Below are 20137 nucleotides of genomic sequence, written 5' to 3' on the forward strand. Positions count from 1 at the left end.
AAATTTTTAGATTACTTGGGAAGACTATTCTGTGTACAGTCAATGGTAGTAGTCATTTGCACGATACAAAGTCAATGATAAAAGTAGAAACAAATAAGTAGTTGCTACTTATGAGCAAAACCCTCAGAATTTGTGATGGTAATTAAAAATCTATTTAGGCCTATATTATAATTTATAAAGTACTTTTTTGTCGGTACGCAATAACTTCCTTATTTCTGCATCAATTTTCATAATTGAGGTGTCATTTTTCAAGCTTTATCCCCACACTACGATGTTTTAGACGTTTTATAAACGTTAATTGGAGGCTGAAACATACGTTTTGCTGTCCATGACAGCTGTCATCGTCGTTTGGGGACAGAGCAGGTATTTACATCCCTTGGGCCGAAAAACAGCTGTTCGCTTATTTCCTTAAAACAATAATGTATAATAAATATACAAGCAGTATACATATTATGCATTGCAATAGACTTGTTAAATTGTCACCGCTGCCTGTATATATTTTCTTAATTGTGTATATTGTGGTGAAAAATAACGTTCGTAACATGGTCCGAAAGGGTTTTGCAGCTCTTGGTCTTTCTCGACTCGACTTCGTCTCGAGCGAAAAAAATGATCTCGAGACGACAAAACCTCATCCACGGCCGTAGGTGCGAAATATACTATTTTTATCCACTACACCCTAATGACCATTATACAAACATATATTTCAGACATATAAAAATCACTCATTTTCAGCGGTTTTTTATAAAAACTATCTATTATATCAGTCTGCAAATAATTTAGGCTTGACATGTTTATTTACGTCATTCGATCAGCTGAAACATGTGAATTAAATTAATAAAAACAAATGAATTTTTACTTCTCAAGTCCGATTGGTTTGCTACATAATACTGTAGTACAAGTTGTTTAACTTGTACTAAAAATTGTAAACTTGTACTACAAAAAATTATATAAATATATTATAATTTGAACATAGTTGTTGAAAGTTGAATTATTATTGATTATTTTTGTTTGTTTACATGTTTTCTAACACCTGCGCATCACCAACGTGAGACGCACAACAGTGCTATAGTAATACTGCCGTCTGCGGGTATAAGGCGTCTGCTAGAATCATTTAGCCAACTGAAGTAGACATTTTCAGTTATACATTTTCCTTAACAAATCATTATTACATGATTAAACATCCATAAAGCATTTATTTAGCTAAATTGTATAATATTTTCAAATCATAACCTGTTATAAGCCTGAAAATATTCTATCTAATAAATCAAATGGTTAACGAATGAAAAGAATTTACAGTAAACTACAATTTGTGTTACTTGAACTGCAATATCAAAAATTGAGACAATAAGTTTGTAAGATTATCCTTATATGATACGTCTGATACGTGAAGGCTTTTTCTACGAAACACTACTCCTCCGTTAATAATGGACGGATTTTTACAAACGAGGTGTCATAATTAAGTATTTGTTGTCCCTTTCAACAATTCCTGTAATAAAAGTCCTCGGGCTTTGCCCCACAGGCCATCAAAATACCAATGTATTTCTTATGAAGGAAAGATTTTGTTTACTTAACAGACGAATAATTTGTAATAATTACAGTGGTTCGTAGTAAATACAAAAAGATACGAACAAGAGCATTCGTTTATAGTTTCGATAACTGGTGTGGAGTGATTGATTATTTATCTTTGAGTTAACTCTTTTAAGTGATCGAAAATTATGACTGTTATTCGTTTTGAAATAACGCCTGCAACATTTTACAGTTGCTCGAATTCGAGCAACAGGTGCACTAGTAAATATAAAAATCGTGAATTTCAGATTTCAGATGACGCTAAAATGAATTACCCAGTTCAGTTTTGCATGTTTGGTGATTAGGGTTTCGGTAGTTATTTGTAACGTATTGTTACTAGCCAGGAGACAATGCCCAATGAGAAGTAAGTATTTTGATCAATCAAAAACAAAACTCTCCAGATCTGCATTGGATTGAAAATAATTTAATAAGTTTGACCTCTTGAACACAGTTAGACTCGGTCAATTTACTTTCCATTGTACTCAGCGGTGTGACGGTCCCTGGACCGGTCCCAAGGCACGTCTACCAACAGCATACGCGAAAAATATGACACAATCAGAGCAGCGACAGTGGTACCAACCTCGTGACGTGTTGTTATCAGTTAGTGCTACACAGCTGAAGTCTGGTACCAGCTGATCGTGACGCGAGTGCTAATGGAGGGTGAAAATGGCGGGAATAACTACCAAGTCAACTCAGGTGAGCGACTTATGTTCATGTTGTAACAAATAAGAATCACGTACCTAACTTGTAGAATGTGTTTATGAACAGATACTAGTTTACATGTTGCTCGACATCGAGCAATTGCAAAGAAGTAAAGTGGTTATTTAAAAACAAATAACTTATTTAAAAACGAATAAAAGTCATAATTTCCGATGAGTTTTAATACTCAACTCATACTTTGTTTACATTACTTAATAACTACCTGATTTTCTGCATAACCTCTCTGTCACAATTTTATTTACTTTAATTGGCATTAATTTGGATAGTTACTGTTACAACGTAAATTATATTTACCTGAAAAAAATGCTGAATTGAAAGGCCTAATAATGTTCTGATGGTTTTTTGTTTCTCTTAAATGTGAATAATAATTTGAATAATGTTAATCGTTCAATGAAAGTTTTATTAAGGTTTCTTAGATGTAGTCATATGATATTAAAATCACTTGGCTTTTATGAAAACACATATTTAATGTCCTTGCCGTTCCAGTTTAATTCAACTTTAGAGAGGTTTCCTCATCCAAATATAATAAAGTTAAGTCCATGTTTCCTACAAAATAGTAGCACTTCGACTAACATAATTGTTCATTGGTTGTGGGAATCTTCATATTGTAGGCGTTCTTCATTATATAGGTTGATAACGACAGTATTTTTTTTTAATCTTTATTTTTCCTACTTGGTGGCGTTCTATGACTTTGCTATGTTTTCATGGTTAACAAATCGGTTCTTTCAATGATTGCTAAAAAAATACAGTACCGGTACTATGTCAATTCGTTTTTCTTATTTGGTAAAATATAAAAAATGCTTTCTTGATTTTTTACATTGTAATATGTACGAATGTAAATTGTAAATATTTAATTTCAACAAAATCAGTAAATGTACCCAATGCGTTTCATTGAATTGAAAAATAAATAATAGCAATTAAACTATACAGCTAATCAATATATAAACAATTATGGTCTTCATAAGGATAACTTGGGAACTTCCAAAGCCACTGGGGCAGAGCCCAAGGGACTTTTTCAAAAATGTAAGGCCAATTTGCAAATCTACGTGACACGCTCTTTTCAATGACGTTAATGGATAAAATCGGTTAAGAAATGGCGGAGGAGTTCAACCGACAAAGTTTCATGTAGCGTATTAATTATATAGATATAAAATGTTCATGTATATTTGTACAATAAGATGTCAATGTTTAATGCATTCTTGTAGACTCAGGTAATCTATCTATCTATCAATAAATTTAATTCCGTAAGTGAATCGGTCCCCGCGAAATATCTCGAGCTAGGAGAAGGTAGCATGACTGTTGAGGATTCATTTTAAAGCTTAAATTACGTATACAAATTACGTACTTAAATTTCAGAAGTGTCAAAAACTACCCCTGATCTGCTCCACAGGCCGTCAAAGATCCAGTCCTTTTCTGCTGTAGTAGTACTGCTACAGTGTTTCTATAAGCTGTTTTAAATAACAGCTGATCTAAACATTGTGTATTTATTTGTTTATTTATTTTAGTATTCTATCCTTGACTATTAATGCAACTTCAGTATCAAATAGTCAATTTTTCTATTTTTTGTTTGAAATGGTAATGCAGTGTTGAAATGTATAGTGTTTTAGGGGAATACCGCGACTTCGAAGGATATAATTTAGGGATTGTGCACAGCATAGGGAATGGCTAAGGACAGGGCAGAAAATGATATTGTTTGGGGGGAGATTTTAACCAGATACTGCCTCTTGTTCCAAGCAAATAACGTTCAAATAGTAATCTGGAGGTAGTTTCCGTTTCTTTACGTTTCTTAAACTAGCCATCAACCAAAATATATGTGTCTATGCCGATGAAAGGGAATTTGGAAATTCGCTTTGACAACTGGGAATCGGAACCCTAACCAATGTCAAAGTATTAGGAAAACAATCGATGATTAGTTTTTTTTTCAGTATGATACGCTTTTATAGGCAGTATTTATTTGGCTGTGCCAAATGATCAAAACGACAGTCTGCATGAATATTGGGGGAAATGGCTTTTAAATTTTCGTAGAGAAGAAGTCTTGTATAATCATAATGCTAATATGTACTAGTGCATTAAAAATACTGGATTACTAAAAGTAGCTCAAAGAGTCTTCATTAGTGGTAGCCATATTGGATTTTAGTCCCATAAGAGACTAACTTATAAAGTTGAGTTATGTTAACTTCGTAACAGAATTTCTAAAAAAAACCTGTTGTGATAAAAGAATAATTAATTGAGGTGTTAAATTAAGGTTAGTGGTCCTCTAGTGAATGCGAATTTTAGTTTTGCTATTTTGCCTCAACTTAATAAGTTAATGATGATTAATTAAGCCTTTAATTAAATAATTTATTAAGAAAAAACCATAACAAATATTTGAAATATGAATTTTTGATTTCCTAGTACAAAACTAATTATACATTTTCAAAACTATATCTTTATAAATAACACCGGCATACTGCTTTAAATGATGATATGTTCTGTCAAATTTAATATTGATATTATGGGACTAAAATGCAATATTGCTACCACTGATGAAGACTCTTAGAAAAATAAATAAAGCTGCTATACGAACATATTGCTAGTATATTTTGTCTTGTCTAGTACATTCAACAGTATTTCACGCTCTTACTTCATCTTTAAGATTCTAAATTTGTTTTTTAAAGGGATATAGATAATACGATTTTATTTTAAAATCACTATAGCATAGACTTCATAAAGTTAACCTTTTAAAACATGATACTCCAGTTGTATTTATTACTTACAGAAGACCGTCGTTTTAAGTTAATTTATACATGCGTACAGAGTGTTGTTTGGCATAGAACATAAAACTTTACAATGAAACATCAATACACTATGGAGTGAAGCTGTTGCCACTATTACTTTAAATCCTATTTGAAGGCTCTCTCCATCTCTTGTTTTAAGTTTAAGTGCTTGCCCGACTTTTGGGAATTTATGTTTCTGCCAATAAAATACAAGTTACAGCGAGTTACAACTTACAGTTACAGTTACAATGTTTTACCGTTACGCCCATTAAATGTTTCAAATATGTTTTACAATACCACATGTTCACTTCTTACTTATTGGATAAAATTCTGCAAGGATTGCAAGGATTTACACAAAATGCACAGCATAGATCAAACGATGGCTTTTTAATTTATCACCACGACAGGTGTAAAAAAATTCGACATATTAGCACGAAAGAATTTCTTTTTAGATAAAGAGAATTTTTATAAAGGATAATCTATCTAAAAAAATTAAAATAAATAAATAAATAACGTCTTTATTTATCTAGCGTACATCAGATACAAAGTTCTGTTTTACATGCAAACTTTTGTCATATACAAGTAAATTAAAAAGCAACATTCTTAACAAAGGAGCATATCTTTAACACTCTTCTTCAATACCATTAATCCTTTTTCTTTCATCCCTGATGGTAAAGCATTGTAAATCAGTGGTCCAAAGTAGGAAAAGTCCTTTCTCCCCGACTCAGTTCTGACCCGCGGTAACTGCAACAAGCCTTCCTGACGAGTACTGACGAGTATTTCACTACTATCTTTGGCTGTAAAATGTGGCTATAAAACAAGGGAGATATAAAACAAAGATTTCGAACATTAAAACAAGTAGGCATAAATTAATGTTTTAGGAATGGTACATTCTGTTACTAAAAAATTTTTTGAAGGACAACCCTTCAACAAAAGAAGACTCTCCACATGCAAAATGGTTAGGTTAAATTGATTTTATTTAAACTTAATTAGGTATAGCTTAATAAACCTTGAGATTTGGAATGGTGTTATGAAAGATCTACTATATCCCAAAAATAGTTAAAGTTCAAAAAATAAAAGAATAATATTCGTACGATGTCAGTGGACTGTAAGAATACGTTTCAATACGATGGTGAGTGATCAGTGGACTGTAAGACGAAGTTTCAATACGATGATGAGTGACCAGTGGACTGTAAGACGAAGTTTCAATACGATGGTGAGTGACCAGTGGACTGTAAGACGAAGTTTCAATACGATGGTGAGTGATCAGTTGACTGTAAGACGACGTTTCAAAACGATGGTGAGTGATCGGTGGACTGTAAGACGACGTTTCAAAACGATGGTGAGTGATTGGTGGACTGTAAGACGACGTTTCAAAACTATGGTGAGTGACCGGTGGACTGTAAGACGACGTTTCAATACGATGGTGAGTGACCGGTGGACTGTAAGACGACGTTTCAAAACGATGGTGAGTGATTGGTGGACTGTAAGACGACGTTTCAAAACTATGGTGAGTGGCCGGTGGACTGTAAGACGACGTTTCAATACGATGGTGAGTGACCGGTGGACTGTAAGACGACGTTTCAATACGATGGTGAGTGACCGGTGGACTGTAAGACGACGTTTCAATACGATGGTGAGTGATTGTTGGACTGTAAGACGACGTTTCAATACGATGGCGAGTGATCAGTGGACTGTAAGACGACGTTTCAATACGATGGTGAGTGATCGGTGGACTGTAAGACGACGTTTCAATACGATGGCGAGTGACCAGTGGACTGGAAGACGATGTTTTAATACGATGGTGAGTGATCGGTGGACTGTAAGACGAAGTTTCAATACGCTGGCGAGTGAACAGTGGACTGTAAGACGACGTTTCAATACGATGGTGAGTGATCGGTGGACTGTAAGACGACGTTTCAATACGATGGTGAGTGACCGGTGGACTGTAAGACGACGTTTCAATACGATGGTGAGTGATCGGTGGACTGTAAGACGACGTTTCAATACGATGGCGAGTGACCAGTGGACTGTAAGACGATGTTTTTAATACGATGGCGAGTGGCCGGTGGACTCTAAAACGACGTTTTAATACGTTGGTGAGTGACCGGTGGACTGGAAGAAGACGTTTCAATACGATGGTGAGTGACCAGTGGAATGTAAGACGACGTTTCAATACGATGGTGAGTGACCGGTGGACTGTAAGACGATGTTTTAATAAGATGGTTTTTGACCAGTGGACTGTAAGCCGACGATTTAATACGATGGTGAGTGACCAGTGGACTGTAAGACGATGTTTTTAATACGATGGCGAGTGGCCGGTGGACTCTAAGACGATGTTTTAATACGATGGCGAGTGACCGGTGGACTGTAAGACGACTTTTTTTTACAGTTATTTTTACTGTCATGTTAACAGTTTAGTTTGACATCTTGGTCCTCTCCCAGAATTAATCATGTGCGTGACGAGTTGGGGCCACCGCGACGACAATACCGATTGGTCTTTAAATGTATTAAATATGTGTTTGTGAATTGTGCAATGACTGTTTTATTTTAATATTCAAGACGAAGCGATAGCCGATACCTGATGATGTCACTGTGTTGACGAAACGCGTCGTAGACTACAACAATTTGGAACGGTAGAAGGTAATATTATTATAATTTATTAATAACTGACGTTCTAGTAGTAGGAAATGAATTCTAATTGCATTTTCTATGCCATATCCGCTATCGTATCAATTGTTTTATTAGCGGGTAAAGATGCCAATTTCAAATACTGAAAATAAGAATATTTGTCATAGAACAATAAGTTAAATAGGGTAACCGCATTGAGGTAATTGCGAATCACTTTCAGTTCTGGCACAGATTCTTTAAGCCCTGCACCAGTCCCCAGTGATGAGATTTTGGCAACAAGTTATGCCAAGGGGTACCTGATACATCCGGCAGATCAGCTGCTGCGCCCGGTACATCCGTTACACTTCCAACAAGGGAATAAAACAATAACAACCGGAATAACTTTGAACTCGCATATACTGAGTTAATGTTACTTTCACAGTTAGCAGTTACCGTCACAGAGTATCAGTTACTTTCACATAAATTAAATTTATTAAAAAATTATCTAGTAACAATATGTTTATCATGTGATTTTTTAATTAATAATATAACGCAATGTTAATCCTATTTATGGGTTGACAAGTTATTGACGTTTGTTGGAGTTCTCTTCAAGATTATCTACAAGAATTTTGTGGATAAGCTGATGTTATGACGGCTGTGTCTATTTCTGGGGCATCCAATGACCAAAATGACAATTGATTGCACCTAATACTAGCAAACCTATTTTGGTCGGTAAATTTACACAATAAAATTAAATGACGTAGTGCCCCTGATGAGTAGCCGTCACTTGAGATGGAGTGAGTCGTGTTCAAGGTCTCCAGGGGCCAATACAACAATGGATTATACATGGTACTGGCCCAACTAATGAAACCTGTGTATTTCTATAATCTGATTAAACTACGTAGTGCCCCTGATGAGTAGCCGTCACATGAGATGGGGTGAGTCATGTCCAAGGTCTCCAGGGGCCAATACAACAATGGATTATACATGGTACTGGCCCAACTAATGAAACCTGTGTATTTCTATAATCTGATTAAATTACGTAGTGCCCCTGATGAGTAGCCGTCACATGAGATGCGGTGAGTCGTGTCCAAGGTCTCCAGGGGCCAATACAACAATGGATTATACATGGTACTGTTCCATCTAATGACATCTGTGTATTTCTATAATCTGATTAAATTACGTAGTGCCCCTGATGAGTAGCCGTCACATGAGATGGGGTGAGTCATGTCCAAGGTCTCCAGGGGCCAATACAACAATTGATTATACATGGTACTGGCCCAACTAATGAAACCTGTGTATTTCTATAATCTGATTAAATTACGTAGTGCCCCTGATGAGTGGCCGTCACTTGAGATGGAGTGAGTCATGTCCAAGGTCTCCAGGGGCCAATACAACAATTGATTATACATGGTACTGGCCCAACTAATGAAACCCGTGTATTTCTATAATCTGATTAAATGACGTAGTGCCGCTGATGAGTGGCCGTCACATGAGATGGGGTGAGTCATGTCCAAGGTCTCCAGGGGCCAATACAACAATTGATTATACATGGTACTGGCCCAACTAATGAAACCTGTGTATTTCTATAATCTGATTAAATGACGTAGTGCCCCTGATGAGTGGCCGTCACATGAGATGGGGTGAGTCATGTCCAAGGTCTCCAGGGGCCAATACAACAATTGATTATACATGGTACTGGCCCAACTAATGAAACCTGTGTATTTCTATAATCTGATTAAATGACGTAGTGCCCCTGATGAGTGGCCGTCACATGAGATGGGGTGAGTCATGTCCGAGGTCTCCAGGGGCCAATACAACAATTGATTATACATGGTACTGGCCCAACTAATGAAACCTGTGTATTTCTATAATCTGATTAAATGACGTAGTGCCCCTGATGAGTAGCCGTCACTTGAGATGGAGTGAGTCGTGTCCAAGGTCTCCAGGGGCCAATACAACAATTGATTATTCATGGTACTGGCCCAACTAATGAAACCTGTGTATTTCTATAATCTGATTAAAGTGACGTAGTGCCCCTGATGAGTAGCCGTCACTTGAGATGGAGTGAGTCATGTCCAAGGTCTCCAGGGGCCAATACAACAATCGATTTATACATGGTACTGGCCCAACTAATGAAACCTGTGTATTTCTATAATCTGATTAAATGACGTAGTGACCCTGATGAGTGGCCGTCACATGAGATGGGGTGAGTCATGTCCAAGGTCTCCAGGGGCCAATACAACAATTGATTATACATGGTACTGGCCCAACTAATGAAACCTGTGTATTTCTATAATCTGATTAAATGACGTAGTGCCCCTGATGATTGGCCGTCACATGAGATGGGGTGAGTCGTGTCCAAGGTCTCCAGGGGCCAATACAACAATGGATTATACATGGTACTGGCCCAACTAATGAAACCTGTGTATTTCTATAATCTGATTAAATGACATAGTGCCCCTGATGAGTGGCCGTCACATGAGATGGGGTGAGTCATGTCCAAGGTCTCCAGGGGCCAATACAACAATTGATTATACATGGTACTGGCCCAACTAATGAAACCTGTGTATTTCTATAATCTGATTAAATGACGTAGTGCCCCTGATGAGTGGCCGTCACATGAGATGGAGTGAGTCATGTCCAAGGTCTCCAGGGGCCAATACAACAATTGATTATACATGGTACTGGCCCAACTAATGAAACCTGTGTATTTCTATAATCTGATTAAAGTGACGTAGTGCCCCTGATGAGTAGCCGTCACTTGAGATGGAGTGAGTCATGTCCAAGGTCTCCAGGGGCCAATACAACAATTGATTATACATGGTACTGGCCCAACTAATGAAACCTGTGTATTTCTATAATCTGATTAAATGACGTAGTGCCCCTGATGAGTGGCCGTCACATGAGATGGGGTGAGTCATGTCCAAGGTCTCCAGGGGCCAATACAACAATTGATTATACATGGTACTGGCCCAACTAATGAAACCCGTGTATTTCTATAATCTGATTAAATGACGTAGTGCCGCTGATGAGTGGCCGTCACATGAGATGGGGTGAGTCATGTCCAAGGTCTCCAGGGGCCAATACAACAATGGATTATACATGGTACTGGCCCAACTAATGAAACCTGTGTATTTCTATAATCTGATTAAATTACGTAGTGCCCCTGATGAGTAGCCGTCACTTGAGATGGAGTGAGGCGTGTTCAAGGTCTCCAGGGGCCAATACAACAATGGATTATACATGGTACTGGCCCAACTAATGAAACCTATGTATTTCTATAATCTGATTAAATTACGTAGTGCCCCTGATGAGAAGCCGTCACATGAGATGGGGTGAGTCGTGTCCAAGGTCTCCAGGGGCCAATACAACAATGGATTATAAGCTACATGGTACTGGCCCAACTAATGAAACCTTTGTATTTCTATAATCTGATTAAATTACGTAGTGCCCCTGATGAGTAGCCGTCACTTGAGATGGGGTGAGTCATGTCCAAGGTCTCCAGGGGCCAATACAACAATGGATTATAAGCTACATGGTACTGTCCCAAGTAATGAAACCTGTGTATTTCTATAATCTGATTAAAGTGACGTAGTGCCCCTGATGAGTAGCCGTCACTTGAGATGGAGTGAGTCATGTCCAAGGTCTCCAGGGGCCAATACAACAATTGATTATACATGGTACTGTTCCATCTAATGACATCTGTGTATTTCTATAATCTGATTAAATGACGTAGTGCCCCTGATGAGTGGCCGTCACATGAGATGGGGTGAGTCATGTCCAAGGTCTCCAGGGGCCAATACAACAATGGATTATACATGGTACTGTCCCAACTAATGAAACCTGTGTATTTATATAATCTGATTAAATTACGTAGTGCCCCTGATGAGTAGCCGTCACTTGAGATGGAGTGAGTCGTGTTCAAGGTCTCCAGGGGCCAATACAACAATGGATTATAAGCTACATGGTACTGGCCCAACTAATGAAACCTTTGTATTTCTATAATCTGATTAAATTACGTAGTGCCCCTGATGAGTAGCCGTCACTTGAGATGGGGTGAGTCATGTCCAAGGTCTCCAGGGGCCAATACAACAATGGGTTATAAGCTACATGGTCCCGGCCCAACTAATGAAACCTGTGTATTTCTATAATCTGATTAAATGACGTAGTGCCCCTGATGAGTGGCCGTTACATGAGATGGGGTGAGTCATGTCCAAGGTCTCCAGGGGCCAATACAACAATTGATTATACATGGTACTGGCCCAACTTATGAAACCTGTGTATTTCTATAATCTGATTAAATGACGTAGTGCCCCTGATGAGTGGCCGTCACATGAGATGGGGTGAGTCGTGTCCAAGGTCTCCAGGGGCCAATACAACAATGGATTATACATGGTACTGGCCCAACTAATGAAACCTGTGTATTTCTATAATCTGATTAAATGACGTAGTGCCCCTGATAAGTGGCCGTCACATGAGATGGGGTGAGTCATGTCCAAGGTCTCCAGGGGCCAATACAACAATTGATTATACATGGTACTGGCCCAACTAATGAAACCTGTGTATTTCTATAATCTGATTAAATGACGTAGTGCCCCTGATGAGTGGCCGTCACATGAGATGGAGTGAGTCATGTCCAAGGTCTCCAGGGGCCAATACAACAATTGATTATACATGGTACTGGCCCAACTAATGAAACCTGTGTATTTCTATAATCTGATTAAAGTGACGTAGTGCCCCTGATGAGTAGCCGTCACTTGAGATGGAGTGAGTCATGTCCAAGGTCTCCAGGGGCCAATACAACAATTGATTATACATGGTACTGGCCCAACTAATGAAACCTGTGTATTTCTATAATCTGATTAAATGACGTAGTGCCCCTGATGAGTGGCCGTCACATGAGATGGGGTGAGTCATGTCCAAGGTCTCCAGGGGCCAATACAACAATTGATTATATATGGTACTGGCCCAACTAATGAAACCTGTGTATTTCTATAATCTGATTAAATTACGTAGTGCCCCTGATGAGTAGCCGTCACATGAGATGGGGTGAGTCATGTCCAAGGTCTCCAGGGGCCAATACAACAATGGATTATACATGGTACTGGCCCAACTAATGAAACCTGTGTATTTATATAATCTGATTAAATTACGTAGTGCCCCTGATGAGTAGCCGTCACTTGAGATGGAGTGAGTCGTGTTCAAGGTCTCCAGGGGCCAATACAACAATGGATTATACATGGTACTGGCCCAACTAATGAAACCTGTGTATTTCTATAATCTGATTAAATTACGTAGTGCCCCTGATGAGAAGCCGTCACATGAGATGGGGTGAGTCGTGTCCAAGGTCTCCAGGGGCCAATACAACAATGGATTATAAGCTACATGGTACTGGCCCAACTAATGAAACCTGTGTATTTCTATAATCTGATTAAATTACGTAGTGCCCCTGATGAGTAGCCGTCACTTGAGATGGGGTGAGTCATGTCCAAGGTCTCCAGGCGCCAATAAAAACAATGTATTATAAGCTTTATGGTACTGTCCCAAGTAATGAAACCTGTGTATTTCTATAATTTGATTAAATGACGTGGTGCCCCTGATGAGTGGCCGGCACATGAGATGGGGTGAGTCATGTCCAAGGTCTCCAGGGGCCAATACAACAATGGATTATAAGCTACATGGTACTGGCCCAACTAATGAAACCTGTGTATTTCTATAATCTGATTAAATGACGTAGTGCCCCTGATGAGTAGCCGGCACATGAGATGGGGTGAGTCATGTCTAAGGTCTCCAGGGGCCAATACAACAATGGATTATAAGCTACATGGTACTGGCCCAACTAATGAAACCTGTATATTTCTATAATCTGATTAAATGACGTAGTGCCCCTGATGAGTGGCCGGCACATGAGATGGGGTGAGTCGTGTCCAAGGTCTCCAGGGGCCAATACAACAATTGATTATACATGGTACTGGCCCAACTAATGAAACCTGTGTATTTCTATAATCTGATTAAATGACGTAGTGCCCCTGATGAGTAGCCGTCACTTGAGATGGAGTGAGTCATGTCCAAGGTCTCCAGGGGCCAATACAACAATTGATTATACATGGTACTGGGCCAACTAACGAAACCTGTGTATTTCTATAATCTGATTAAATGACGTAGTGCCTCTGATGAGTAGCCGTCACATGAGATGGGGTGAGTCGTGTCCAAGGTCTCCAGGGGCCAATACAACAATTGATTATACATGGTACTGGCCCAACTAATGAAACCTGTGTATTTCTATAATCTGATTAAATGACGTATAGCCCCTGATGAGTAGTGGTCAGTTCAGTTGAAATAAGTTATGTCCAAGGTATTTAGTAGCCAACACGACCATTGATATTACATCCTACTGGCCCAACGGTGATATAGCTGTATTTCTAAAATGTATTATGTAACTAGATGGCCCGACATACGTCGTCCTGTCCTAATATGTTTTTATGTAAAACGCTCGTTCATTTTCAAGATGAGCTCGTTCGCATGGCTCAATTACGTCCTCGTTGAAGTTCATTCGTTACGCTCACTCACCTTTAGGTTGGAGCTCGTTCGCTGCGCTTCTTGCCTTCAGGTTAGCCCGTTCGCTACGCTAACTCGCCTCCAGGTTGAAGTTCGTTCGCTACGCTCACACACATTTTGGCTGCAAATTAGCTGTTTCCATATAAAAAATAATAGTGCTGCACCCTTTTGATAAACCTAATAACTTTTTAATGCTATTGAACATCACAGAATCAAATTTTTTGTTGAACCAGCTGTTAAAATTCTTTAATTCCATTTAAATATGAGTACTCATAAGGTTAACATGGAAAAATCCAGAGCCACTGGGGCGGACCCCTTTTGACGGATCTGCACCAAACTTCACACAAACCATCCTTGAATAGTGCTTAATAATGCCTGAAAGTTTCATTACAATCTGTCGAGCGGTTTCGGAGTCCATAAAGGACAAACAAACATACATACATACAAACATACAAACAAACATACATTGGATTTTATATACATAGATAGAGATGTGGTGTCCCTGATGAGTAGCGGTCAGTTGTGATGAAGTGAGTCATGTCCGAGGTCTCCAGTGGCCAAAACGACCATTGTATAATCAGAATATCCTACTGGCCTATCGGTGATATAGCTGTATTTCTAAAATAATATTAAATAATTTAGTGTCCCTGATATGTAGCCGTCAGTTGAGATTGAATAAGTCATGTTCGAGGTCTCCAGTGGCTTACACAGCCATTGATTATACATCCTACTGGCCCAACTATATTTGTGCATTATACAATCTGATTAAATGACGTAGTGTCCCTGATGATTAGCAGTCAGATGAGATGAAATGAGCTGTGTCCGAGGTCTTCGGTGGCCAACACGACTATTTATTATACATAATACTGGCGAGTTGTCCTACTTAAACGCAATTTTTTATAGCTGAGTTTGTTACTTTTAATAAATGATTTTATGCCTTTTTGTCGTAGTATTTTAGTTGTATTGTTATTAAAGGATATAACATCGATTTTATTAAAGTGCTAAGAGACCGAGTTTTACTCGAATTTAAGCAAACATTAAATTTATTAGATACGTTTTTTATCTAAATTAAAGATATTTATTATGTATGGTAATCAATGTGAACAAACTTTTGATGATTAAAAGAAAACATTTTAATACACTGTAGTGACAGACCAGGGTAAACAATTTGAATCTGCACTCTTCGCTGAGTTGGGAAAATTGTGTGGATTTTCAAGATTAAGGACAACAAGTTACCACCCGTGCGCAAATGGCATGGTGGAACGTTTCCACAGACAACTTAAGGCGGCCATCAGGTGCCACTCTGCCTCCACGTGGGTCGAATCCTTACCCACAGTGCTTCTTGGAATAAGAAATGCTTTCCGTGTGGATCTGAACACCTCGTCTGCTGAAATGGTTTTTGGAGAGGTTTTACGCCTCCCTGGCGAGTATTTTATGCCAACAACCCAGCTAGCACCCTTAGAGGATCCGACTAATTTCGTGTCTCGATTACGAATCAAGATTTCATCAATAAAACCAACAAATATCAAGAGACACGGCATTAACCGAAGCTTCATTTTTCGTGATTTGGACACATGTTCGCACGTTTTTCTGAGAGTGGATGCAATGAGAAAATCTTTACAACATCCATACACCGGACCTCATCCAGTGATCAAGAAAGACAGTAAAACTATCACAATAAAAGTGAATGGTTCTAATGTTAAAGTTAGTCTTGACAGAGTTAAACCGGCCTATGTCCTTCAGAATGATGAGGTTAAGCCCTCAAATGTATCTAAAACTTCAAACGATGTGGATTTTCAAAAGTCGTATACGAAAAAGTCTGGAATAAAAGTGACATTCAAGAATCCAATTTCAGTTTGATGGAAATTGCCTTTGTCCTGTGTTATTTTTTTTGTTATTTGTTATTTCTTTGTGACTTTTCGGAACCCTCCAAAAACTCCATGGACTTCCAGTCTTCGTAGGGGGCTCCTGTAGTGGCTGACAGATTTATCAGCTGACAGATGTTTTAAATAGTTTATTGAATTTTGGTTGCTATGAAAAGAAAAATAAACAAAGAGACATTCTTTTAGGCTTTTCAACCAAAGTGGTTCATTTTTATTTGCTCTAAACAATTAATTGTTAATTACTTGTAAAAGTATGATAAATTAAACAATAATATTTAGTGGAAACCTCTAGACTTTTATTTAAAGTATTTAGCCTATTTAAATGAGGATCTTTTCACTAAAATTGGTGACCCCGATTTGAACACATCAAGAACACATAATGGAAATCAATGTATTGGCAAGACTAAAACTGATGGAAGAGCAAAACCAAGATCTCAGAAAACAACTTAATGATGTCATTGGAGTTGACTCTGAATATTCAAGACAAAATCATGATTCAGAAGATTTTTTGGTTAATCCAATGAATCAGAAAACTCAAGAAAGAAACAATTCAGTAAATCCAAGACCGTCTGACAACACAACTTCAATGCAATCTCCGCAATTAAAATTTCCCCATTTTTGGCGTGAGAAACCAGCACTTTGGTTCATACAGATTGAGGCGATTTTCTCTTTATGGAACATTTTCGATGAGAGCCTTCGTTTCACACACGTTGTGACACACTTAGATGAGATGACTGCTTCCGAAATAGAGGATTTACTCTCAAACCTAAATCTGGAAAACCCTTACACGAGCCTGAAAGAAGAACTGATAAGAAGATTATCAGTCTCAGAACATAAGAGGATTAAGCAGTTACTCGTAGAAGAAGAACTCGGGACAGATACACCATCCCACTTTCTCAGAAGACTGAAATCGTTAGCTGGCAGCAGCGTTCAAGATGACTTGCTGAGAATCATCTGGATGCAGCGACTTCCTGCGCATATTCAAGGCATCCTCCAAACCCAGTTAGGCGCTGGGGTCAGTACCGAATCATTGGCCGTTACAGCGGACAAGATTCAGGAGTTTCAACCTTTGAGTTCACCTGCAATGAGCTGTGACGCTATTTTGTCAAACCGAGGTAAGCCAACAAATACCTTTTCTCAGAACCCACATAGTCACAACAATCTCAATCAAGGAGGAGGTTTTGAGGCAATTTTGGAGAAACTTTCAATGCTGGAGGAGAAAGTTAACTGTCTTTCAGACGACTTGATGACATATAAAAATAGTAAGTTCAGATCGCAAAGTCAGAGCCAGCCCAGTAAACAGCATAGTACCTTACCCCACAATGACATCTACTGCTGGTATCATAAACGTTATGGATCACGAGCCACCAAATGCGTGACTCCTTGCACTTACCCTTCTACAAAAAACGAGCTAGGCAACTAGATGCGGTGTCGACTAGTTGTCATGTGCCTAGACGCCAAACTCATGAATCACCCGGAGTTGACAGCAACCACAGCAACAGGTTACAAGTAATTGATAACAATTCAGGCTATAAGTTTCTGATAGACACAGGTTCAGACGTAAGTTGTATACCACTAAATTTAGTCAAAAGACCCTTAAAACCATCCGGGATAGAACTCAGAGCTGCAAATAACTCTGAAATACCCACTTATGGTAGTTTATGTCTCAACTTAAATATTGGTCTACAAAGAACTCTAGTCTGGAATTTCATAATAGCTAAAGTAAGCACTCCAATCATTGGTTCTGACTTCCTTGCTCACTATTCTTTATTACCTGATTGTAGTAACGGTTTCTTAATTGACAACATTACACAATTAAAAAGTAAATGTCAGTTCATGAATACTCAGCAATATAGTATTAAATTAATTACTTCCGACCCATCAAACTATCCACTGTTATTGGAATTTCCAGAAATCACAAAACCTTTAGGAGTACCAAGATTTATTCCTCATAGCACAGTGCATTACATAAATACGACTCCTAGCCCACCAGTCTCACCAAGACCAAGGAGGTTAGCTCCAGATAAATATAAAATTGCCAAATTAGAGTTTGAATCCATGGTAGCAAATGGAACTGCGTGTCGTTCCAAAAGCCCATGGTCATCACCACTTCATATGGTACCTAAAAAGAATGATGAGTGGCGACCATGTGGCGATTACCGAGCATTGAATGCCCGCACTATTCCAGATTCTTACCCTGTTCGACATATCCATGATTTCTCTAATTGTTTACACGGTAGTAAAGTTTTCACTGTGATAGATCTTGTAAAGGCATATACCCAAATCCCGGTTAATAAAGAAGACGTGCCCAAGACTGCAATAACGACCCCATTCGGTCTCTTTGAGTTCCCGTTCATGTCTTTCGGTTTGAGGAATGCTGGTCAAACTTTTCAAAGGTTTATTGATGAAGTCGTAGAGGGACTAAGTTTTTGTTTCCCCTACATTGACGATATCCTTGTTTTCTCAAAAGATCCTGTCGAGCACGAAGAACACCTCCGTATTCTGTTCAAGAGGTTAGTCAAATATGGCGTCCTTATAAATGTGAAGAAATCTGTATTTAACACTGACTCAGTAGTTTTTTTGGGATATCAAGTAACCGCTGATGGAACCAGGCCTGTGCCTGATCGCATTGACGCCCTTCAGAATTATCCTTTGCCACAAACTGCCAAAGGTCTTAGGCGATTTTTGGGAATGTTGAACTTTTACCGCAGGTTTATTCCTCACGCTGCAGAATTTCAAGCCCCTCTCCACACTGTCCTTTCGTCATTAAAAGGGAATCAGAAAGTCCCTTGGACCGATGTATTGACTGAAAAATTCAGTAAATGTAAGGATCATTTAGCCGAAGCTACATTACTTTGTCACCCCAACGCTAATGGTAAATTAGCACTTTTTTGTGATGCATCGAATACTGCAGTAGGATCAGTACTACAACAATTGAATCAAGATGGAATATGGGAACCTCTGTCCTTCTTTTCCCAAAAACTAACTCCTAAGCAAGCCAGTTGGCCCGCTTATTATAGGGAATTGTTTGCCATCTATTCGTCTGTTAAACATTTCAGACATATATTAGAAGCTAACTCCTGTACTGTCTATACTGATCACAAGCCCATCACTTTCGTTTTTCAACAAAAGAAGGACAAACTACCTCCTGTTCAAACTAACCATCTTTCATTTATCTCACAGTTCACGACTGACATTCAACATGTTTCTGGTGCTTCAAACATAGTAGCAGACAGTTTTCTAGGGTAGAATCTATTTCTGCCAACAAGACTAGTAAAATTGATCTGCATCTCTTGGCAGATTCTCAATCTAATGATGAGGAACTTAAGTCTATTCTCGAAAACAGTACTTCACTTTGTCTTCAACCAGTTCCAGTTCCCGGCTCTGATGTTTTCGTCTACTGCGATACAAAGAACGGTAGAGAACGATTGTATATCCCCAAATGTTTACGCAGAGAAGCGTTTAATTCAATCCATAACTTAAGTCACCCTGGGATAAAATCTATGAATAAAATGTTAACTTCAAGATATGTTTGGCCTTCAATGAATCGTGATTGTAAAGAGTGGACCTTGTCCTGTCGAGAGTGTCAACGTTCAAAAATTACTCGTCATGTTCAAACACCTATCAACGATTTCCCTTTGCCAAATTGTAGATTTGAACATATTCATGTGGATATCATCGGCCCATTACCCCAAGTTGGAAATCTTCGTTACTGTCTTACAGTAGTAGATAGGTTCACCAGATGGCCGGAAGCACACCCCTTGCAAGGTATCTCTGCCGAAGAAGTCTCATCAGCTCTTTTCAATTGTTGGATATCAAGGTATGGTGTTCCCTTGCGAATAACAACAGACCAGGGTAAACAATTTGAATCTGCACTCTTCGCTGAGTTGGGAAAATTGTGTGGATTTTCAAGATTAAGGACAACAAGTTACCATCCGTGCGCAAATGGCATGGTGGAACGTTTCCACAGACAACTTAAGGCGGCCATCATGTGCCACTCCGCCTCCACGTGGGTCGAATCCTTACCCACAGTGCTTCTTG

General features: G+C 38.7%; 1 protein-coding gene across 1 annotated transcript in view; it reads left to right on the plus strand.

The window, feature by feature from the left end:
* Positions 1–2194: 2194 nt before the first annotated feature.
* The window catches only part of LOC128982871 (Kv channel-interacting protein 1), a 220083-nt gene continuing 202140 nt past the window's right edge, over positions 2195–20137 (plus strand). Inside the window, exon 1 of the mRNA XM_054402120.1 lies at positions 2195–2262. Within this exon, the coding sequence (XP_054258095.1) occupies positions 2220–2262 (43 nt within the window). The 5' untranslated portion in view covers positions 2195–2219. The remainder of the gene's footprint in view (positions 2263–20137) is intronic.

The sequence above is a fragment of the Macrosteles quadrilineatus genome, unplaced genomic scaffold, assembly GCF_028750875.1.
Source record: "Macrosteles quadrilineatus isolate MER2022 unplaced genomic scaffold, UCM_ALF_1.0 Scaffold_1__1_contigs__length_201487025, whole genome shotgun sequence".
NCBI classification, from domain to species: Eukaryota; Metazoa; Arthropoda; class Insecta; order Hemiptera; family Cicadellidae; genus Macrosteles; species Macrosteles quadrilineatus.